The following is a 24,979-nucleotide window of genomic DNA, read 5'->3' as shown; positions in this document are numbered from 1 at the left end:
CATCCATGCTTAAGGAAAAGGACTGATAGCATCATTTTGGGCATGTGCCTGCTTTTTTTATGGGTGGGTTTCACCTTGAAGCAAATCTAGACCGTTCATTGGATGGTCCACACCATGGATTGGAAATGCTGCCAAAAACTTTCCCTATATATCTAGAAATTAGGTGGTTTGGATCATGGTTTAAAACCTCCAAAACTCCACTTGGCTCAGAAACTGGGGTGAGTTGACCCAGTTGAGTTTTACGAGTCGGTTGAACTGAGTCACCATTCAAAACTCGTTACAATTGAAGTTTTGTGACCCACAATATCAATAATGCCTGAAATCATGCTCGTTGAACAATCTTAGAATGGTAGAGTCATCCAACGACTGCAGTTTTTGGGCAATGGCATGAAGGATTCATTAGAATCACATAAACTCTGTAAGATGATCAGGGCCATTCAATTAAAAGACCTTTCAATGGACATAACTAGAAAATTGAAAATAGCTGCCATTATTTCGAGAGCAACAGCATTTCTTCATTACACAAAACCATATAGGGTGACCTTACTACTTTCTCAAAAATGCTACATAGTTCTAAAACTTGGTGACTCAACTCGACCAGAAATCAAGCTGAGCTAGTGGAACTCACTGAGTCAACCCAACATGACTATGTTTCGAGTCAAATGAGTTTTTAAACCATGCCTTGCTCAAAATGAAGCTGCCACCCCCTGATGTACTCCACCAAAATTCGATTTTGGTGTACCATCCAAACGCCACTCTAAATTGCAATTTCAATATGAACTTAGAAAGCATCTAACCCAGCTTATGCAGTGCACACTTCAGTTCCTAAACACACATGGAGCCCTTGTATATTTCATACAACTAAAACAATCATTCTCTTATCTCTCCAAAAATCATATTCAAAGTACTTTGACCTTAAACTCTCAGCAAGCAATGAATTTTCTATATCCCAAGTAATTACAATTTCCGTTAGCACTCTGCAATTTGGCCTCTCTGCACAGTTTTTAAAATAAAAAATAAAAAAAATAAAATAAAATAAAAAAAACAGACTAGAGATCACCTACAACCATCTGCAGGTTAGCTAGAGCTAGTGATCAGGCCTCCTGGCAGTGATTAGACATTTTCAGCCTTCCTAATAATCAAACAGGCTGTATTCTATCATCTAGTGATCTCACTGGTAGGGCCCACATTTTGCATGGCCTGGATGTGGTATAACTTTATATGTTGGAACCCGTTGTTGCTTCTAGCTTAACCAAAATTATGACCATTTGAAGGTGATCATCCCTTTCAAACAAAATGGAATTTGAATGAAATAATGAAAAAGCTGGAAACTAAAATGAATCATGATACGATCCCATGCATATGTATGTCTCTTGATCCTTCTGAAGCATGTGTGCGTCCTGTCTAAAATGGACCGTGTCTGTTTGTAACTAGAACCTTGGATTAAGCTCCATGAATGACGCCTGCTCGAATCTTCTAAATGTAATCTGTACAACCTCTGAAAAACGGCAATGTTTTTCATCTTCAAAGAATCTGTACCCCATACTCTATAAGTGATTGGCTTGATCATATCTTAGTTGCTGATATATCGTTATCATGAACGGGCACTGTTGCAAGGCCCCAATGGAAGTATCAGTAAAAGATCTTTATGTGAATATAAGGAGGCCTGACCATTGGGTTGGTCCCACTCATCAGGTGGACTACTGTGCACACGACATGTGGGCAGCTAAAAGAACCTGTCCAAGCTTTTCTTAGAAGTCTTTTTTTTTTTTTGTATGCTGGCCCGCCTGATTCCATCAACAAGGTGGGGCCAGGGAAGAACAGCTCAGATATGATGTCCCACAAACGTGCCAAAGGTTTAAAAGGGCTTGGACACTTCCATGCGCATGGAATTAGCAAGCCTCTCAATCTATTAAGTTAATTTAAGAAATGTAAAGGAAAACATACTCGACAGATATTTGCTTCGCCCGTTTGCTCTGTTTGGTTAGCTCAGTTTCTTGAATAAAGGCCTTGGAACTTGAACAATGATCACCACTTGATGAGAAATGCACAGGAGTCGTCTCTTCACCTGTACCAACTTCTTTATGATTGTTGGACACTGGTTCATAAGGATTGATGCTCTGGATTAGTTTAGAAATGATATCATCGCAATCCATGTCTTCATTTCTTCCGTTGTTCCCATCTAGGTTTTCATCCTTATTTCCTGTAGAATGTTGTGTGGCAATGCAATATAAATGACTAATATATGCAGTGGAAGGACACCAAAAATTTCATATATTCTCTAACATTATTTCTTTTACACTTCAGCGTGTCAATCCGATGGTTTAACAAAAAGGGGTAAAAAAAACATCCACCAACATAAAATGTTCAAATCATGGGTGCCAACTTAGGTGTTATAATGGGGAGTGCATCCATGTGCATGGCACGCGCGATATACTATTAAAATGCTTTAAAAAGACAAAAAGAAAAAAGAAAAAAAGATGGAGGTCTCACAAGCATCTATACGAATGGTCTGCGGGTGCCATTGTGCAGTAGATAACTGGGCTGAAAGATTATTAGGCTACTCCACTAATCAGATAGGCCAAGCATTATGGAAGCAATGGATGGTTTGAAAAATTCTCATCAGCCAAATTCATTTAACACATGCGGCCCACCTAAGTGGACCCGCCTTATTTTAGGCTAAGTTACATGGTGGAGAACCAAATATACATGGCTTTGATGTTCCAACTGCGTATGCCCAAATCTGTAATGTGGCTCCTTGGCTAAATTCTATCAAGTGTTTTAAATAGTGAATACTGTATCATGTATAGTTTGCTCCTCTAAAGGGCGAGGTGTAAGCTAAATGGTGTGTAACATAATCTACACTAATTCTAAATTTTATTTAGAATACGAGAAAAATAGGACAGAATAATATAAAGATAAAAAAGTAACAGAACTGATTTAATACAGTTGCTCACATTATTTCAAAAAAAAAAAAAAAAAATCTTTGCAAACATGAACTATTTCTTGTTTGTAACAAATCATTGAAAACATTAAATGAGTTCAGTGAAAAATAGCATCTAGCATAGGCCATGGTGTGTGTAGGCATCGGCTAGTACATAACGTGTGGCACATATTACATGTGAACTGAGCTATTTTCATGAACTACAAGGTGAAAGCTAGGCTATAGAGCATAAGCCATTTTAAATACTGATTCCAGAATGGAAAATGGAAGTTTGCATACCTGCAGATTCCACTGTTTTCATTGTGGCAGGTACCGTCAAGAGTTTCTGGCACATAACAGTCTCTTGAAATTCAAGAAACACGTGATGCAAAAATTCTAATCTTTCAGAACCTGTCATTTTGGTGAACCCAAAGGCAGTAGTCCATGTCTCTAGAGTCTGAGGAATTGCTGGCAAAAACAGCCTCTCCACCCCCATATAAGAGAGCATCTACATAACAAATAAACAAAACAACTAGTCAGCATCCGATCTGGAGTTAAAGGAAATACCACCTTTTGTTGGCAACACAACCAAGCACATGCAAATCTAATACAAAGGGAAAGCTGGTAAGAAGGCATTATGGGTTACATAATATCTATTCCTAAAAATTTTAGGCCTGTTGTTTGACAGTTGAGATCGTTGATCTGACATAGGCCCAACATCTCCCACGTAGGAAGAAACTGACCACTCAAGCAGGGGGCTACAAGTAAGATGTTTGAGAATAAAAATTCAGGAACTGTCTATGTTCAACAGAAAATGGGCCAAAGAATAGAAAGGCTAGTATGACAATCGGGGCAATGGAGCCATAGGCCCCCACATGTATGGGAACCCATGTTCAGGAACCTACAATCCCTCAACTATAGAGCCACTCACCAACAATGAATATACATATAAAACTCTACATGATTCTCCTGAGCTCTATATGGCACTGTTTTATTGAACATCAAAAGCCTCCGTTTATTGCTAATGACAGATTATTGTATTACGGACCAATATCTATTTATGAAATTACCTTTTCCAATTCATTCATGACAAGGCGGCACATCCCCTGCCGGCGATATTGATTAAGGGTACAAATTAACGGCACTTCTGCAACCTTTCCACCAAAGACCCTACAATGGGAACATGGCAAAGCCCAAAAAGAATCATATTTCAAGATAGCATACCCAAGAGAAGAAATACAACCACTCTGCTAAGCAATGTAGAGAAATATAAATAAGAGATGGAGCAATAGATACCGAATTGTAGCCACAGCTACCGGTTCATCAGCCTTCTCCAAAAGCACAGTATAGAAACCCTGAAAATTCAGCCGATTTAGTTGCGACCTGCATTTAGAAAAAGATCCTCAATATAATGAACATGGGAACACTAGTATAACGAGTGAATTTACAGTTCTGTGTATCTTTTAGAAATACAATGAAGATGCACAGTATTGAGTCTGAGCTCAATAGTGCATTCAGATGCACTATTGAATCAAGCTGCAGCTAGTCCAATTATAAAGTAAAAATGACCAGATTGTAGTTTCTTTCCCTGAGCATTCGCATTGAGAGTCTGGGCTCATGCCACTTTGATGTTTTGACTTTAAAAGGGATGTAAATACAATTTGAGAGCTGCTTCCGCATTATGAATACTATGAAAAATCATTAGCGTTTTGTCACTTCTTGATATTACTAAACTGAATGTTCTTTTTTACTTATCATTTATTTATCATCTTATTATTTTAGTTTTCTTTATTTTTTATATTTATTTTCACTTCCATATACACATATTGCCCAAATGAACCAGTGGTTTCAAAATGCTTTAAAGAGACAAAAATGTGAATTAATTAAACAGTGACTACTAATCTATACCAAGTTAGAAAAAAGGGCAGAGCTGTAGATTTTTTTCAGGAAGGTGATTCTTAATGCAAATGAGTGGGCAGAAGTATCGAATTCTTAGCTTCAGCTGGGAGTTTTGATAGGGTGTTCACTTGTACGTTTGTATATTTGTATATTTGTAGCCTTTGGCTTCGGCCTTTTTTTAATGAAATATCATCATTGTTTCAAAAAAAAGTTAAAAAATTAAATAACAAAAAAGCATTGCATTGCCTTTTTACCAGCTTCCCCTCCCATCACTAAACTTAGCCACTGTATTTGCAGACAAAGGCTCTTCTGTAGATTTGAACATATTGAAGCAACTCAGAAAACTAAGAAGCTGATTGAGGACATGGTCAAGAAAATTAGAGCATGACTGGCTATCTAAATATATTGTCTGATTCACGTTCGATCCACAGTAGCTGCATAATCTCCAAAAGTATTGTTCCAGTCATGTGATGACATTTTCCCTGTAGAAACTTTTTTATTGCTTGGAAAAGGTTCAGTAATCACCTGCCTATCCAAATCCTCCTCTACCCAAGCTGGTGAACTGCTTGGGCATGGTACCAGAGTTATATAGCTCGTCTACATAACCATCTTAAAATGTGGATATTCTGACCAATATATTGGTTTTTTTTTTTTTTTTTAATTATTTTTTTTTTATGGGTAATAATTCCATTAATGCTAACTCCATTTTTTTTTTTCCTTTACTATTTAAAAGCCACACCAGTTTGAAGACCTCTTCAGTCATTCAAGCAAATAACACAATTTATATAATAATTATACAATCTAGAAAAGAGCCTGCACTATATGAGTTAACAGTTTTATAGGCAGAAAGGAAGGAAAAACATATCTAACACATAATGGTCTGTTTAGTTAGGGATCCTGAGAATCAGGATTGGTGGGCCCCCAAGCCCTCCACATTAGATTCTCACAGTGGAAGCAGTGCCATCCTCTACTTAATCACAATTTGGGAGCTTTTACTATAAGAAAACAGTTAAACATTGTGATTCAGCAGAAGAAAGAGCCACTAATATGATGTGAATCTAATAGAGGGTATGGGACAAGGTTACCTGGACCATGGTCTCTGCGGTGTGTGGTATGGTATGGGTGCAGGAATGCAGTATGCTGCTTCCTCCCATGCACGGTATGCTAGGGGTAGGACATGTTTCACTACAGTACATACAATAAATATATCATATATGCAGTGTGGTAAATATATGAATTGACAGTATAATTATCGATAAAATAATGAATGTCACTATCATAGATTCCACATGCCTATATTCATGCTATTGGATAAATCGAAGTATAAATTTTTCTTTTTAAAGATGATAATTTTATTATTAAACAAAAGGGCCAAAGCCAAAAGAATTACAAATCTGACCAATAAGAAGGAAAGGAAGAGCTTTCAACTCGAACCTTTAAGGCTAGAGCCCACCCCCATTACATTCAATTTCGCCCTATTAAACACCACCCATACCAGTCCCCTATTGTTCCTGAAACAACAATTATTCATTTTCTCCGAAAGGAACCAAATGCCGCCCAAACAAGGAAAGTATCCAAATTGACCTCCCTATCTTTACCCAAACCTCCCCCATGCCAAGCCAAAAGGAATTTCTCCATTAAACCTCACCATACAACAAGCAAAACGAAAAGGCTATCCCAAAACTCTTTGGCAAAAGGACAATGAACGAAGATATGATTGATTGACTCATTGCCAAGGTATTCAAAATCGGTTACATATCGGCCGTAAAGGCCGATACATAATGGTAACGGTCGACACCGTTACGCGATATAGGGGTGAAACGGTGACCCCTTAAAATTTGGACTCGAAACGCCCGTTACCCCCATGACGCTCAGATAGTAATGGTCAAAAAAGGTTTTTTGTCTTTTAAAGTTGCGATTTTTCTCATTTTTGGCACTTTTCTCTTCCAAATTCTTTTCTAAACTATTTTATTGCAAATTTCAACCACTCTTAGCTTGAATTTGAGGATCAAAACAAGTTATTTTAAGGATTTTGTTGAATTGAAGCTCCATGGGTTATTTTCCAAAAAATCTTCAAAAATAGGTATTTTTACCTTTTTTTTCTTTTCTTTCTTTTTTTTTTTTTTTTTTTTTTTGAATCTCTATTGTTATGATTGAATATGATGCTTTATTCAAATTAGAACAAAGGAATGTACATTTGATAGATTATGCAACTGATTTGTTTTTTTTTGTTTTTGTTTTTTTTCTGTTTTTTGTTCCTTTTTTTTGTCTTTTTTATTTTCAAATTATTTTTGGCTAATTTTTAAAAATTAAGAAAAATAATTTTTTTCAATCCCTTTTAGTTTTAATGGTTGAATATGATGTGTTAATCATAGTACAATATATCAATATATATATATTTAACAGATTATGCAACTAATTTTATATTTATTTGAATTTATTTTTCAGACTATTTTCAGCCGATTTTTAAAAATTAGGAAAAATTATTATTTTTCAATATCTATATATATATATATATATATTATTTTAATGGTTGAATATGATGTGTTAATAATAGTAGAGCATATCAATATGCATTTAACAGATTATGCAACTGATTTATATATTTTTTTATTTTTTATTTTATTTTCAGCCGATTTTTAAAAATTAAGATTTAAAAAAAAAAATCATTTTCTATTTTAATGGTTGAATATGATGCATTAATCATAGTAGAACATATCAATGTGCATTTAACATATAATGCAACTGATTTTTTATTTTTTTATTTTCGGATTAGTGACTTTATGTTTATATTTTCTTATTTTGGACAAGTTTTGGAGCTTCGTAAGGTTTAAAATTTAATTTCTTCTTTATTTATTAAATTTAGAAGCTTGAACTTTATTTCATTAATATATTTATATTAAGTTTCGAAATTTAATTAATTCATTCTCCTATAAAAATTGCATTTAAACTTAGAGAATTGAGTAGACTCTCACATAGGCCATATCTACCTAAGAAAATGTTTGGGTCTGGCCAATAAGGAAGTGATTGGGAGGGGGGCAGTGGGAGAGTGACTGCAATTACAAGTGGGGTTGGGGGTATCTTGGGTGGATTACGACGTATGTTTGGTAGTCAACGGGAGAAATCTTCACATGATGCCCCTGTACATGTGAAAAAAGAAGTAAATGAGCCCAAGAAACCCTCAGTTGATCCAATCTTGTTTAGGAAAGAATCAACTAAACAAAAGAAGATAAAACAAATGTTTAGTAAAACTTCTATTGAGAAGCTAAATAAGACAACAACAAAGTTATTTATACATATCAACATACCCCCCTAATAGCCAATTCTCCGTATTGGCAAGTGATAAATGATGCAGCAGCAGAAGTAGACGAAACAATTAAAGCTCCCACGGCTAGGGAGATTAGGTAGAAATGGACAGATGCAGAGTATGCGAATGTAAAAGCATATGTGGTTACGTTTAAACCCATATGGCAGGTCAGAGGACGATCATGTGCGATGGTTGGACTAGCCCAACTAGATGTGGCATGATCAACTTCATAGTATACCGCCACTTTGGAACGATGTACCATAGAGAACAACGTAACATATAAGGCTGTGGGACAAAAGTTGATAGTAAAGAGACCACATATATTTTGGTCACCAAGTGTTGCCCATTGTATTGATCTTATATTGGAAGATATTGAGAAGAAGAAGAGTGTTAAGGAAATGGTTGAAAGGGCAAGACATATGATGACATTTATTTACAACCATAATCAAGTAGTCGCAATAATGAGAAAGTTTACAAAGGGACGGGAGTTGTTGAGGCCTGCAGTGACTAGATTTGCAATAAACTTTATAGCTTTGGAGAGTTTATACTAGCATAAAGGACAATTGAGTGAAATGTTTGCTTGCTTCCTAAGATTGGTTCAACACAAAATATGGGAAGAAGATATCAAGGACACTGGTTGATGTTGTGAATACCATAAGGGACAACAAATATTGGAAGAAAGTTCAAAGGATCCTAAAAGTGATGGAACCACTAATGAGGGTACTCCGTCTTGTTGAAACCGACAAAGTACCTAACATGGGCTTCATCTACGATGCCATTGATAATGCAAAGTTGGCAATTCAACGTCATTGTATAAGCTAAAAGTCTTATTGGAAGATGATCGACAAGAGATGGATTACACAATTCCATCACAATCTTCATGCAGCAAGTTACTATCTAAATCTTAGGTACAAATATACCCAATCATTTGTTGCGGATAATGAAGTTCGTGTTGGGATTAAAGTCTAACTTAGATATATAAATAAAGGAGTTGAACAAATTATATACATTTGAAAATCGCTAGGGTAGCTTTGGAGATGCTCTTGCACAACATGCAGTATCTAGGTTGTAACCGGTTGAATGGTAGATGACTTTTGAAAAGAGTACAAAGGCTCTTCAAAAAATTGCAATAAAAGTTTTGAGCCAGACATCTTCTAACTGTAAAAGGAACTGAAGTTATTTTGCACTTATTTATTTAAAGAATAAGAATAGATTGCAGACTATGACATTGGATAGACTTGTCTTCATGCACTACAACATGACGCTAAGAATGCGGCGACATCATAAGAGCATTACAGGCGCCGGTAATATAGACTAATATCCAATAAACTTGGACAATATTTATGATGAGGACGACCTGCTTATACCTTGGTTGGAAGAAAGAGAAAAACATATTGAAGATGATAGTAAAGAATTGGAAGTTAATGACCCAATAATATGCGTGGCGCAACAAGAGTCATACAACTATGTTGGACCTAAAAAGAGGGGCAGAGTTCAAGTAAAGTACAGCTCAACGGAAGAGTACGAGTAGTAGTAGCAGCGACACCAAGTCAGATGATCATGATAGTAGTGGTGATGACGCACTTGATATTGGTCCGGGTTCTAGCGTTTGCTCAGCACATCATACAACTGTTTATAAATTACGAGGTCGATGAAAATTGACAGGCACACGAGGTTGGACTTATGAGTGTACTGAGTCACGATACAGCCAGCAAGAGGAGGTTAGGTCTAGTGGTGCATCGGGAGGTCCGGAACATCAGCAAGCGCATGGTCTCGAGCATTATGATGGATATTCTTATGGCCAATGGGATTATAGTTATAAGGAGCCTGTTCCGACCGTCACATTCATGTTGGAGTAGTCCTCTCAATCCATGTTCATATGATTATAGTTATCCAGATCCAAATCCAACTTACTCATCACAGACACATTCTCAATCTCAAGATTCTCAACAGCCTGAGTACGGGCACCAGTATGGCTGTTTGACGGGCACTGATGGATATTCTGACTCGGGGTCGGAGTCGTTGCCTAGTCAAGATAAGTCATCCTCTGGTTTCGTTGACCTGGTCTTTCCATCTGGCATTGGATATTATGGATATGAAGCACCATTCCACACCTGCGGCCTAATGATGACGATGACGTAGAGGTTAAGCAACCACAACAAAGTAGATTTTTATTTTGGCGGTGACTCGGGAATTTCATTAGGGTACGTATATATTTTTATAAACATTACTTACATTTAAGATAAGTATTGCTATATACCCATTACCCATACATTCACCAAGTAAGCACACACTGCCAAACTTGTACTTAAATAACTCTCTTGACAACCAATCAAGTAATCCTTAATCAAGTTGCAGGGGGGTATATCAGACACTACTATTTTTTTTAATATCTTGACTTGAGGATGGCAGGACAAGAATCATAGGATATAAGAAGTCTCCGACATGTTGAAGACTTTAAATAGAATGAACATTGTAATTTATGCAAGTCCTCAGGTATATAATATAGAATAAATTATGAAAAATAATAGCAAACACCTACATATGTGAGATATTTTGATATTACATTCATTCTAATATATCTATCATTGATATTAGATAGTTAGAAAATTACGTCTACGAGTTTTACAGTCAATTACAGGCTGTTAGGTTCATAAATTCATCAGATAGCCTGATACAAAATTTTCACCAAAGAGTGGACTGTTACACCCAAAGTGTTCCAAAATGGCGGTGGCTGTAATGGCCACCGCCATTACCGTTATGATACAGGTCGTAACAACCCTTGTATCGGTTGTTACAACCCTTTTTTTATTTTTTGAAAAAACCGTTACGGGACCATTACAGCCTGTTTTTTCTGTAATGGTCATTACGCCTGTTTCGACCCTGTAACGTGCAACGGTTATAACTGTTATTGCTACGTAATAGTCGTTATGTAACCAATTTTGAATACCTTGGTTACACCACCATAAACATGTTCAAAATTATAATTGAATGCATATTTTGAATATTTAGAATTTTCTGGATTTAATGAATATTTTTTCAAATTTTTTTGACCAAAAAAATTGATCGTTACGGGGTCGAAATGGCCATTACGCCCATTTCGACCCCGTAATGTGCAACGGTTATAACCGTTATTGCTACGTAATAGCCGTTATGTAACCAATTTTGAATACCTTGGTTACACCACCATAAACATGTTCAAAATTATAAATGAATGCATATTTTGAATATTTAGAAATTTCTGGATTTAATGAATATTTTTTCAAATTTTTTTGACAAAAAAAAATTGACCGTTATAGGGGGCATATCGGCAGTTACAACCCCGTGTAGGCCAATACGGCCCATAACCGTATCAGTAACACTGGGAACCATTACGCCCACCGTTATTGCAATGGTACACCTTGCTCCTCGCTTTTCATACACATGACACGTACATTTTGGAGCACCATCATCCTTAGACAAGGGTTGTCCACCATCAGCACCTTGTTACTTACCACTAACCAGGCCAAAACTGCTACCTTGGGCGAGACACCGTAGCACCACACAAAAGCTATCAAAGTATAAATATCTACATCCTAAATTAATTCCACATTATAACTTAAATAACAATCAAAGTATTGAACAAAAAAGTCAGGCCAGTAAAAATAGTGAGATCGCAAATAACCCATAAATCAGATTGAATGATAAAAACGTAGGGGGGTAGGTAATTTTTGTAACATTGGTATGTGATGTACCAAACTCAGGTTTCGTGTGAGCTCCAACAAAACAGAGCCAAATACAAGTGGATAATATGCAAAAGAGGTTTGTTAATTCTATTGGCCACCCTTTACACATCAACCTACATGTTGCCTTTCATGGTAGTGAGATTAGTGTTTTAAATAGCTTTGCTATGTAGTGTGTAGCTTGTGCTACATAGCGTAGTTGAGCGTTAACGCCATTTAGCTCATGAAAATAGCTTATGTCACGTGTAGTTGGGTACATGCTAATTTTGAATATGCTGAGAGCTATATAGCCTATGGTACACACCACATAGCTTACAGTATAAGTTATTTTTCACCAAAATGTCAAAATCAATTAATGCTTTCAATGAGTTGTTACATTTTTCATTTTTAATGAAAATTAGTTAATTTTTTTCTTTGATTTTAGTAAAATAATATAGTAATAGTATTAAATCAATTAAGTTGCTCTTTTTTTACCTTTATACTTATTTTTTTTCTTATTATTTTAGGCTGTGTTTGGCTGCACTAACTGCCATTAACTTTCATTATTAATCAGACTAATTTGGTTCAAAATATCATGAAATTTCATGATACTTGGCACAACCAAGCACAACTCAACTAGAAATCTAGAAGTAGCATGTAGCTTATGGTGTATGCTATATAGCTTAAGCTTCAAGCTTCAGAGGGGTGAATGCTACGCTACAGGTCATTCACTATTTAAAATACTGAGTGGGATATATGTATGCTCCATTCTAAGACACGCATCTGGTGGTGCCTAATGTTTATAGAGGGCTAATCTACAATAGAGGCTTCTTAATTCAACAAGCTACCCTTACACTCCCACTAACATGTTGCCACTTACGCCAGTGTGGTACATGTGTGCCACATCGAAGCCATGTATCAAGTGGGGCCCACTGTGTGGAGATGATCTGGCCCAAAAATCAGGCCAGTCCAGTTGTTGGGAGGGGCCACACATGCATTGGATGTGGAATGCTGGAGAGTTTTTAGCCATCCATTTTATTTGTACATGTGTGGTCCACCTGTTGATGAACCGATTCTGTATTGGGCCAGGGAATCAAAATAGTGGGATCCAAACTGCATACTTTGATCTGGCACGGGTAGGTGGGGTGTCTCCAGAGGATGGACTTAAGAATCTGCAAACATCACAACATATCATTCCAAACAAATAAGGATTGTAAGGATTCCTTCTATTGAAGACGAATATATCTCACCCTCTATTGAAAACCACATCTGTGAGAAGATCTCTCTTTGTGAGGGGTTCAATGACTGGTGTGAAACATTCATGCAATACTTTAAGTGCAGCATAGAGCTTGCTGCTGTTCCCAGTCATAGCCTCAACATCGGACATATCAAGATTGCTGCCATTCCCTTCTCTTGATCTCAACAATGTCCAAGATACACCTTCTACACATGTTGAATTTGACTTCCCAAGAAGTTCGTGGAGACAAACATATACCTGCATCACAACAAGTATGTTACAGTGAACCGAAACTACTGTGATTGAGCACATACAGAAAATACTGACATCAGTAGATTAATCATCTGTCTCTACAGAATCCCATGGCTGAAAAACAAATTCCAAAAGCACATTATCAGGTATTTATGAGTTCCCACTTTAGAGAAAGAAAGACTGGTTTTTTATGATAGAGCAGAAATATATATATATATATTTTAAAAATGCAATTGAATGTGTGTCCTGCTTGTTGATGGTTTAGACCTGGACACTGCAACATTGCTCGTCTATACAATGTGTATAGGCATATAATGTAATGCTATTTTCTATATTACAGACAATCTAATATTATATTATGTGCATGGAAATGAATACAGAGTAATAATAACAGTAGGATAGCATGGAGTGGTTAATAATAATAATAATTATTATTATTATTTTACTTTTCATTTTCTAGAATTTAATTAGTGTTTTTGACATACACGGTCCTCCCCCCCCCCCCCCTCCCTTTGGCCATTTCCCAAAAAGAAAATCCTACCATTTTTCCACATATGGTTGAAACAACCTGGAGAACAATAATGGAAAGCAAAAGCACTGCTAACTTTTGACTGTTAGGGCATGCAAGTGATACTTTTGCCCCCATTCTTTATAAAGAGTACCAAAAGGCCGATTTGTCCTTTGTGGGACTACCATGATCTATGATCGGCATCTGCTCCGTCTATCATCTGCACCAGTTCATGTTATGACACTAGCCCTAGAACATGGCCTATCCAATACTCAAGTGGGTGCCAAAAAAAATTGGCATGGCAATGCCTACAATTTTAACCTTCTCAGGATGCACCATGATTTTTATAAGCCATCCAAACCGTTCACGAGATGAGCCCCACCAGGATGTAGGGAAAACAAAAATATCAGTCTGATCCAAAACTTTGGTGGGCCTACAGAAGGTTTCAATGGCAGTCATCCCCATCCCCACTATTTCCTATGGTGTGGCCCACTTTGGATCCGCACCCTTTTCAGGCTTGTGTCCTAACTAACATGACCTAATCCAATGGATGGACAGAGTGGTTGTGAAAGACATTATGATAGACCCCATAGAGCTTTTCGTTGCAAGGTGGGAGTGATACAGGTAAGTGCGATTTCATCATTTTAAAAATACATAAAGGGTTCATGTTGATAACTGACTGTATGGGTTTCTTCAACTGACGGGAAAAAAGGGAGTGGTTTATGTGTCAAAAACCCATTTAATTATTTGAATAAATGACCATATAACCCGACAGACCCATGTTTTGTGAAAACCTTCTGCATCTCTGCAACTGATGCTAATGTGCATGTCCAAGCAACATAAATTATAGCGAATTCATGTAATTAAATAGCTCCAACCATACCAAGAAAGAGGACTAAGTATACATGAATGGGCTTATTAGATCACTATTGGGCCCCACCCTGATGAAATCAGCATAAACAATGACAAGCTACAGGCCTGTCATTCTGGGATCATTTACAGTCCTTTCCATCTCTTGTTCGGCTACTGGAAATCCCGTGAAAGCTATCTATAGAGAAATATTGGGGAGGTGAATAGCACTACAGATCTAGAACTAGTACAGATTGCAATGTTGAATTCGGAATGATTTGGATTTCATCTTTGATATTTTTATATGTTAAAAACCAAAGCAATTGGATGCATGCAACATGATACATTATTCCAATTGAAAATAGAATGAAGAAAATGTTTTCAACACAAGCAAACATATTATCTAAGTATCTAATTCTCAGTTCTGCCATTTGGAATGTTCTAATATGAGTGGCATTTCAGATTGGACCGAATAAGAGTTTACATCAAGTAATCAGCATACGTCAAAGGATTCGGAATAAGTGAAACTAATGTGCAAGCAGAACAAGACACTTTCCTCTTTCCACATGTTATGGTAGTACCTCTGAGCATTTTTCACTGCAAAACCAATTTCCTCTGGGACAAGTATCTAGCTCTTTCATTCCTCTTGCTCTCAAGCACCCCACATGATCTAAAGAATTTGGAGAAAATTGTGAGCATCAGGGATTTTGATGTATAATGTCGCTAGATAGGGAAAGAATAGATGGATCTAAACTCACATTCACGCTCACATTGATCACAATAGATAACAGTTTTCTCACTATACTGCTCACCATCACTGTTGAATTCTCCCTGACCACATATGCCACATCGACAACATGGACAAAACCATTCTCCTTCAGGCAGTTCCTACATAAACATCAACATCCAATTGCTTAGTACCGAAAATGAGAGAATGTTTATTATATGCAACATTCCAGTTAAGGGAAATAAAAGAACGACGACAACCCCACTGAATATCTTGCAACTACTATTGCTGAAACATTCATGCGCACTCTTTTCGAAATCTTCCGAAGAAAGAAAAAGAAGTATTTTGTAAACAAATATGTACCACAGCAGCATTTTATCATTCCCTGTGCTCGCTAACAGCACTTATGCATGTATACATAGTATATGGTAGTAGAGATGAATTCTATTGAGCCCGTATGCATACAGGATGTTAGACGAAGCATGCATGAATAAATCTATGGGATCACATGCATGCACATCCAAGTACTGAAAACAATAATTGGACTGTGAGAACCTGTTTGCAGACGGTATCACCTGCAAATGAATTATAGACTGTCAAGCATGAACAAGTTGCACTAACAAATCTCAAGTTAGAATTTAATTACATTGATTCAGGAAGATCTTGACTGGATGAGTTTGAAATTGTTTTAGAAAGCAGAGTAACTTCAGAACGGACCAACTCTTGTCTAAATGCAGATCGACTGGAGGAACAAATCGTCAAGGTTCCTAGGTTTCTCTTTTTTCAGTAATTGGCTGGTAATCTTGTTAGGAAGCTTGAGCAGTTTCCCATTTGCCTGTCATATTGTACGAAAGATGTCCTACTTTCATGTAGAAAAGGGTTCGAAAACAGAGAATGGGGCAAACAAATTTCTAAAGTATTGTTTGGCAGCTTGGATCATGGGAAGTTGTGGATTTGAAATCCAAATCCAAAGATTTTCTTTTTTTTGGCTGCTAATATGATTGAAAATCCTCAAAAGGCCACTTTTTTATTTTCTCTAAAAGATGGGATGCAAAATCTGACGATTTTCAATCCTCTCCAATTTTCATAACTGCTCTCTCCTCCTCTCAATGAAGTGGCCCTTTTGAAAATCCAGATTGCCAAACACAGTTCTCTGAATTCTACAGGATTGAAAATCCAGGCTGCCAAACAGAACTGACAGAATGAAAATCCCAGGATTGAGAATCCTGAATTTGGATTCATAAGTTAAAATCCAGATCCAAGGTATAGAAAAAATAGACACTACAGTGACAAACAAAGGAACAAGCATGCACTACATGCAGGAGAAAAAAAAAATACTAAAACAATGTAAATAAGCAGGAATTTCTACCAAAAGATGAGATGAGAAGGAACCCAAAATGTACCTTTAAACCAATACAGTTCAAATGAAAACACGATGGGCAGTGATCACATAACACCAAATCACCCCCGTCATGACAGATGGAGCATATGCTGTCGCCTTCAAGAAGTGATCTGGTGCTATTCATTTTCCTGCCTGAGAGCTTATTGTCATGCCCTATCTGCATTTGGCAATCTAACAGTGATCTGCCGTCTTCTAAGAAAATGTGGGCAGCAGGTCGGTGATTAGCGCTCTTGGCATGAGCCTCAAACCTGCTAAGAGCAAACACCATTCTGCAACAGTCACACTCAATTCCCTCACGAGTTATCTTCCCTTCCGCCATTGCAGTATGGCCATTCTTATGCATGTAGCGCACCTTCTGCCCTGGCAGTACCATGCCCTTATCTATCAGCAAACACAGGCGTGCGTTGTGCTTGCTTCGTGGTCTCTTCTGTGGTGGTCGCACCAGGTGCTTCGAGTAACTGCATTCTGATTTATTGTCTTGTTCGGTAAGAGATTGAGACGCCTTCCCCTTTTCCAGAATCTGAGAACCATCAGAGCAATCTAATGGATGTCTTAGCTTTTGCTGGCAAGAAATAGCAACTGCCAATCCATTTTGTCTATCGTTTGCAACTACAGAAGCATTCTGATGACAAAGAGGTTCAAAAGAACTTCCCCCGAACTCAGGACATAACATTTCAGTAGATTGATTACTCTCTTTTTCCATACTGGTTGTAAGGTCCTCGAATTCATAAAGAATCCCTTCATTTTCCATCCACGCCTTGCAAGCAGTCAGAAGAGAACAAAAGATCTTCCCTTTGGGTGAACAATAACGTAACTCCTGCTTCGTCGTTCTGTATACATACCAAAACTTCCATCCTGCGGACGAAAGGTGCTTCTTTGCATTTAATCTTACTTGCTGCATGTCCACATTCAGGTCTTTGTTCTTAAACGTCATACAGTAATCTATTATTGCTTGAGGGCAGAATGCTGATTTGATAGTCAAATCCTCAGAACGTTCTAACTGCCTTTTCATGAGAGGATGAGGATCATAGCATACAATGCTTCGTTCTTCAGCTGCTCCATGTGAAGAGACTCGTTTTCGTCCAGATGGAGAGTGATTACTAATTCCAACTACTCGCTCTTCTTCAACAATTCCATGAAAAGATGTCCGTTTCCTTCTGCCTAAACTTCTACGTTTTTTTATGCCAGATGGAAGGTGATTACTAATTCCAACTACTCGCTCTTCTTCAACAATTCCATTCAATGTCTGTTTCTCCCTGCATAAACTTCTATTCTGACTGTTTCTTTCATATTCCTTCAAATATGTGCAAACCATATGTAGAGAGTAGAACGGACTTCCATCAGGTGAAGTGTAACGATATCGAGGTTGTTTCCCATATGCTTTGAATGCAATCTTCCAACCCATGGCCAAAAGATGCAGCTTCACATTAAGAGTGATTTCAGTTTTCTGCGCCTTTTTTGTGGGATCAATATAATCTGTTACTGCTTGCAGAGAGAATTTGGGTCTTGGAAAAGAATTCTCATCAATGGGTAGCCAACAACCCTTTGTTACTGTAAAATTTTTTTCGTTGTCTCCATTTTCACTATCTTCAAGCATTCCTTGTCCTTCATCTTCTTCGCAGTCATCTATCACTTCTCCATCCAAGTTTTGGAAGTCTTGGTTAGTATAACCACACATCTCCTCAAAAGCATGAAAATGAAAAGCTCCTCTCAGTAGACTGCACATGATAAAAAAATCACATATGAGTCTGACTACTCATGATATACACATTTCAGCAGGCAGGTTGGCCTATGACCTTGTGAGCCCCACCTAGGTGAGCCATTGACAAGAATTCTCTCTGATCAGATAATCCTACTCTAACCATCTGATCGGTAGCGTACACATGATAAAAGATCACATATGAAGCTAAGTATGACTTGTCACGATCGAATACATCTCAATGATTTGGCCCATAACCCGGCAGCCGCACCTGGATTAGCCATAGGCAAGACTTTCAAGACCAGTTAATCTTATTCTGAGAGTGGATTGCCTACTGAGTAACCCATTACGCTATAGTGTAGTGAGTAAACTCTGTGGGGCCCACCGTGGATGTATGTGTCATATCAATGCCGTCCATCCGTTTTTCGAGATCATTTAATGGCATGAGTCCGAAATTGAAGCACACCCAAAGTTCAAGTGGACCCCACCACAGGAAGCAGTAGGGATAATGATGTCCACAGTTGAAACCTTCCTAGGGCACACAGTGATGTTTTTTTTGTCATCTAACCTGCTCATAAGGTCACACAGTTATGGATGTAAGGAACTAACAAATATTAGCTTGATTCAAAACTTTTGTGGCGCCCAAGAACTAATCAACAGTAGGCATTCAATTCGCACTGTTTCCTGTGGTGTGGTCCACTTGAGCTTTGGATATGCTTCAATTTTGGCTCATACCCTAATATGAGCTGTTAAAATGGATGGACGGCATTGATAAGACACATATATCATGGTGGGCCCCACAGAATTTACTCAGTATTTCTCACCATCGATCGGTAGCCTGTACATAATTAAAATTACAAGGAACAGAAATGCAGATTCAACGGATAGAAATCGTCTTATCAGGAGGTCAACTATGGCTAATTCATGGTGGTTCTGCTACTGGACAGCCTGCTGAAATTGGCCAATGACTGGTATCATTTTCTCAGACTAATACCATGATATTAAGGAGCAGAGGATCAGATCTGCAGAGAAACGGAAGGAAATGGGAAGTGGAAGTATGTTCAGCATACGAAGGGCATAATGAAGATGGTCTTGGTCCCATTACCACATTAACCAAGTGAACTGAACTGTCCAAACAGTGGGCCACGCACACCAATAATTAAAGAGGAAAAGGATGAATTTCTTCTGGTGATGGTTTGTTGATCGAGATAATTATTGGGTACGGCTCATCAAAAATGAATTCATCTGGATGAAGGGTCAGCGGTTCTTTCTTGTGTCTCAATGTGCACACCATTGTTGGCAAAAAACCAAACGGCAAAAAAGGGTATGGGAAATGCTAGTGCTTGATTTGATCCCTTTAAAAAAAAATTAAAAAGAAAATCTGTAAAAAATAGAACGTAAAAATTTTGAGAACGAGAAGATTTGGGTTCAGTATGGTTTCGAGTTTTTTTTTTTTTTTTTTTTCAACTAAGTGAAAAAATGGCTAATTATAAAAATTCAATTAGAACAATTAGATTTATATTTTTGGTCCATAAGTAACAATATACATAGGTAATCAAATATTGGGTTAATGTCACAAAATTTTCCCACCTTCCACTCAATTCGTTAATCGATGAAGACAACAACTGTCTTTAAATCACCCTCAAAAGCTCTTTTTATGAAGCAAAATAGTTTAATAGGTAATCAAAAACTTCTTCTTTTTTTGGCAACGTTAATCCTTTGGGATAGTTGGGCTTTCCTTGGCACACTGACTGATACTTGCATTCTTCAGGAACTGCTATTTTAGCCTTTGTTGTTTTGATTTTTCTAAGTGTTTGGGAGCTTGGACCGTCTTTGGGTGGAAAATAATTTCCAAGAAAATGACATTTTTCCTGATCAAGATTTTACTTCTTGGTTGAGAACATTTTTAGAAGAACATGTTTTCACAGCAATAAGTCCAAGAAAACCTTTCCAACCCTCCCCCAGTGATTCTCTCTCCCAATGCTTTCTTGGAAAATAACTTTCAAAGAAAACCACTCTCCTTTTATTTTCCAAGCTCCCAAATAGGCCCTTTAATGTCTTGATGTATTAGAGATGCAGCACAAGTGCACAACAATGGTCTAAACTAAGAAAGATCTAGCAAAAGAGCATTGGTAGAGTTAATCAAGAGAGAATTCAAGGAAAACTGGTACAAATTCCAACTAAACAATCATATCAACATGCATAAATAAGCAAATAAAAAGGTGAAGCTTATGATGCGCTGCTTCTTTAGTGGAAAAAACAAAAATAAAAATACAGTGCTCATAAATCCTTTTTCAATTGTGTGTGTGTTTTCTTCCTCCTAAATGACTCTTTGGAGTAACCTAATGGAGTTAATAAAAAAACATCATATTCCACCAATACATTTCCTTACTGCCACTCAATTTACCCTATAATACTAACAGGTCCCACATTACCAACCAATGTTAGCCCACTAAAGGCTCCAACTTTCAGCCTTTTTCTGCTTCAAAATGGTTCCCAAGATATCATGACTTTGTTTTTCTTTTCTTCCTCATTTTGGTAGGTAAGCAGGCTCAAACCCAAGACCTCAGTGTTGAAACACATCCTTTCTACCACTGAGCCACTTGTTGATTGTAATCAAGCAACGTAATTGACTATTAGATAGCACTTGATTGCAATCAACCTATGTAATAGTCAATCATATTGCGCTTGTGGGAATTTTGTGCTCTCATTGCCAGTCCCGAGCCCAAAGGAGGGTAGTGTTAGGGTGACAGCTGGCATCAAACTTACACCATGATTTTCATCATGAATCTAAACATGAAATAGGATTCATGTAGCCAACCCGAAGTAATTGAGATAAGGCTTAGATGATGATGATGATGATTTCCTGGATTCCCGTTCAAATTTGCCTCTCCTAATTGACTCATTTAGTTCTCACCGAGAACATCATCCACCCGATTGGTTGTAGATGAGAAAATCATGTGACTAGCCATATATAGGGCCCACTGTGTTCTATGTATGGCGGTCGAACTGTGTACCAGGGGTGCCTCACATTGAACATGGGAGGCCCCAAAAATCAGGTCGAATCAACATCAAATGGTCCACCGCATGATTTTGAAAGTTTTTGGTGGTTGTCCATTGTTTTCTATGGCGTGGTCACCATGATTGGAGCAACCTGATTTTGGGGTTTCTCATTTTCATGGTGTGGTGACCCTGCTCTACCAGTTGAAATCCTTGTTTAATGGAGGCATATGCACAATGTCGATCACCTAACCATGGGCCTCACTAGTGCAGAATGGAGTCGTTGGGACCATATTATTCTTCACAGTTCTCTTGTTAAGCCAATGGATTTTGTGCCAACTCGACAATTGAGTTGCATTGCATTAAATCAAAAACTCAACTGAGTTGAGATATTTTTTCTGGGTTGCAAGATTTTACAATAAGGGCTTCTTTTGGATGCCTGTTAATTTTGTAAGTGGTAAATGAATTGCAGGTAATTGAATTACAGGTGTAAATTGTTTATGGTCAGTCTTGTTTGGTTTTAAGATGTAATATTTACAGGTAAATAGTTGTTTGTGTTTGGAAACTGTAAATCGTTTAGTTGTAATCTACTTTATAGTCAAATTTCAAAATTCTAGCTGTTAGGCTGACTCCTGTGTTAGTTTAGCACCATTTTAAAAACTGCCAAAACTCATCCACCTCACATATGGCACTGATGTACAGCCATCCAAACCATTCAAATTGTGGGCTCCATTGCTGTCAGAGCATAGCTAAAATCCCACCGATTAATAGCTATCAAACAGATGGTTAAGGAGAAAAATAGTTAGTGGTCCAAATTTCAAGGGAAAAAAACAATGAACGGTTGATATTGCATTCTCAATGCAATTTTCCTGCTTATGCTCCATCCATAGACGGAGACTGATTTGGACCGTCTATTTTGCCGTACAACTACACCATGCATACCTCTGAAGTGTCACCACAATTTTTTAAGTGGTGTAAAACTGACACAGTTGAATAGCTAATTCTTTGATTATGCAAGTTTCCACTTTGCAAAACAAGGCGAATTTGTAGCCGAGTCACTGAGTCGATTCAGCCTGACCGAGTTTCGAGATGAGTTGGATTTTCAGGTTCTCAAACTCAAGCTTCCCATCTTGAGTAGGTTAATTGCTTCACAAAGCAGGAAAAGCAACCCTCTTGGATTTTAGTTCTTGATGATCTTGGAGATTGCAACTGAATGTGGCCCATCGAAACTTTCCTTTCAGCCATCCATTCGATTGCTGGTACTCAGATGGGTAGGAATCGTGGGCCAGTGTGATTTTTAGGCCACAATACGGATAATGCGATCTTGTCCGTCTGATCGGTGTACATTCCGTACGGTGGCCCATCCATGGAGGGATTACAAGAACTACACCGTTCCAAACGCCGATCCGATCACGAGATGGGGAGTAGGGCGTACGATTTTGGGTGCCTTTCAGGACACCATTATTTTCTTTATTGAGGAAAGGGAAAGATAGGGTGGGCCCCACCGAAGAAAGAGAGTAATGCCTAAAAAGGCAAAAGTAATAAAACGAGAAAAAACGACGGAAAGCGATCCTGCAACGTTGCGTCCGTACGAGAGAGAGAGAGAGAGATGGAAGGACCTGATAAGAGCTTCTCGAAGGAGATTGACGGAACCGTGAGAGCTACTTCTGTCGTCTTCACGCGAGTTAGGGTGAGAGAGGGACGTTTTAAAGGAAACGGATTGGCTACTCCCCCTGACACCAACCAATGGCTGGTGGTCGGTGCTCTGTGGACCCCACTATGATGTATGTGTATCATCCATGCCGTCCATATATTTTTAAAGATCATTTTACGGTAGAAGACCAAAAATGAGGTATATCCCAATCTTAAGTGGACCACATTACAGGAAAATGTGTTGAATGAGCGTCGACCATTAAAAAACATTTTGGGGCCATAAAAGCTTTGGATCGAGTTGATTTTTGTTTTTTCCCTTCATCTGGGCCTGTATGACCTAATAAATATATTGGATGTCAAATAAAGAGTACAGTGGGCCTTAGGAGGATTTTAATGGTGGATATCCAATCACCATTGTTTTCATGTGGTGTGGTCCACCTGAGATTTATATTCCTCTAATGATCGGAATATGGTCATAAAATGATCTTTTAAAATGGATGAACGGAATGGATGAAACATATACATCATGGTGGGGCCCACAGAGCACCGACGACCAGCCACGGGCTGGTGTCAGGGGGAATAGCCAATCCGTTCCCGTTTTAAAGGAAGCGTAACAGGTGTTACCCGGTAATACGTTACTGAGTGTTTCCCTGACCGTGGGGCCCACATTGATGTACGTGTTGTGTATCCACGCCGTCCATCAGTTTTTTCCAGATCATTTTAGGTTGTGGTCCAAAAAAAGAAACAGACCCAAATCTCAAGTGGACCACACATTAAGGATTGTATTCTCACCGTTAAAATCTTAAAAGTTTTCTATCAAGCTGATATTTGTGTTTTCCCTTCATCCATATCGTCGTTGTGACATTATCAGCGGTTGGATGGCAAATAAACATTACGGTAGGCCCTACTAAAGTTTTAGTACTATACCTTCAATGACCATTGTTTCCTGCAGTGGGGTCCACTTGAGATTTGGATCTTCTGTGGACCATGCACTAACAGCGTGGATATACAACACATACGTCCCACGGTGAGGGAAACACCCAGTAACGGACGTGGATTGCGTCCCACCCTCGCCGCTCCCACTTAAGCTTTGGATCTGCCTCATTTTTGTACACATACCTTAAAATGATATCAAAGAAGGGAATGACGGCGTGGATAAAAAGATACAACATGGTGGGCCCGCCCACATAACTGCCCGTTCGTGGGTAGAGAAGGGCAGGGGTCGGGCGCAATCCGCGCCCCCCAGTAACGTGTTAAAGGAAAGCGGATTGACTATGATGCGGGGCACTCTAATATCTCAGTGCACCTTGGGTTTGGTGAGGCCAATAGAAATGTAAATGAAAATCAACTCCGTCCATCTGTTTTGAAAGACCATAATAGGACAGGATTCTGAAAAATCAGATAGATCCAAAACTCCATTTGGCCACACCAACGAAACACGTAATAAAGAGAGGTCTGCGCATGAGCAATTTATGTCACCCTACTCGTTCAATCCTTATTATTTATTTTGGTATAGCCCACATGAGTTTCAGAATCCTATACTACTGTGGTTTTTCAAAATAGATGAACGGACTGGATTTAGAAGGGACATATCTGTAGGCATCATGAAGCCCCGGTCACAGGAATATCTCTAATTGCTTTCCTTCGTTTTAAAGATACTCGTCGTTTTAAAGATACTCGTAAATAATTAAATAAACAAACACATAATAAAGAGAGGTCTGCACATGAGCAAACACGCGCTATAAATACGTGTTTGGGAAATCGTAACATGTTTGGAAGGATTATCATTATAAGCTTTGTAAAATAAATGTCCCTCAAAATT

General features: G+C 38.1%; 1 protein-coding gene across 1 annotated transcript in view; it reads right to left on the bottom strand.

Annotated features, from left to right (window-relative positions):
• Positions 1–213: 213 nt before the first annotated feature.
• Positions 214–24,979, bottom strand: part of LOC131218051 (uncharacterized) — a 36,662-nt gene continuing 11,896 nt past the window's right edge. Inside the window, exons 4-12 of the mRNA XM_058212735.1 lie at positions 16,807–18,523; positions 15,435–15,564; positions 15,258–15,346; positions 13,081–13,325; positions 4,220–4,306; positions 3,994–4,093; positions 3,224–3,431; positions 1,948–2,203; positions 214–1,607 (exon numbers count right to left, since the gene is read on the bottom strand). Of these exons, the coding sequence (XP_058068718.1) occupies positions 1,595–1,607; positions 1,948–2,203; positions 3,224–3,431; positions 3,994–4,093; positions 4,220–4,306; positions 13,081–13,325; positions 15,258–15,346; positions 15,435–15,564; positions 16,807–18,523 (2,845 nt within the window). The 3' untranslated portion in view covers positions 214–1,594. The remainder of the gene's footprint in view (positions 1,608–1,947; positions 2,204–3,223; positions 3,432–3,993; positions 4,094–4,219; positions 4,307–13,080; positions 13,326–15,257; positions 15,347–15,434; positions 15,565–16,806; positions 18,524–24,979) is intronic.

The sequence above is a fragment of the Magnolia sinica genome, chromosome 11 (assembly GCF_029962835.1).
Source record: "Magnolia sinica isolate HGM2019 chromosome 11, MsV1, whole genome shotgun sequence".
NCBI lineage: Eukaryota > Viridiplantae > Streptophyta > Magnoliopsida > Magnoliales > Magnoliaceae > Magnolia > Magnolia sinica.
The sequence above is the reverse complement of the archived record's forward strand: the minus strand, read 5'-3'. Positions and strand labels throughout refer to the sequence as shown.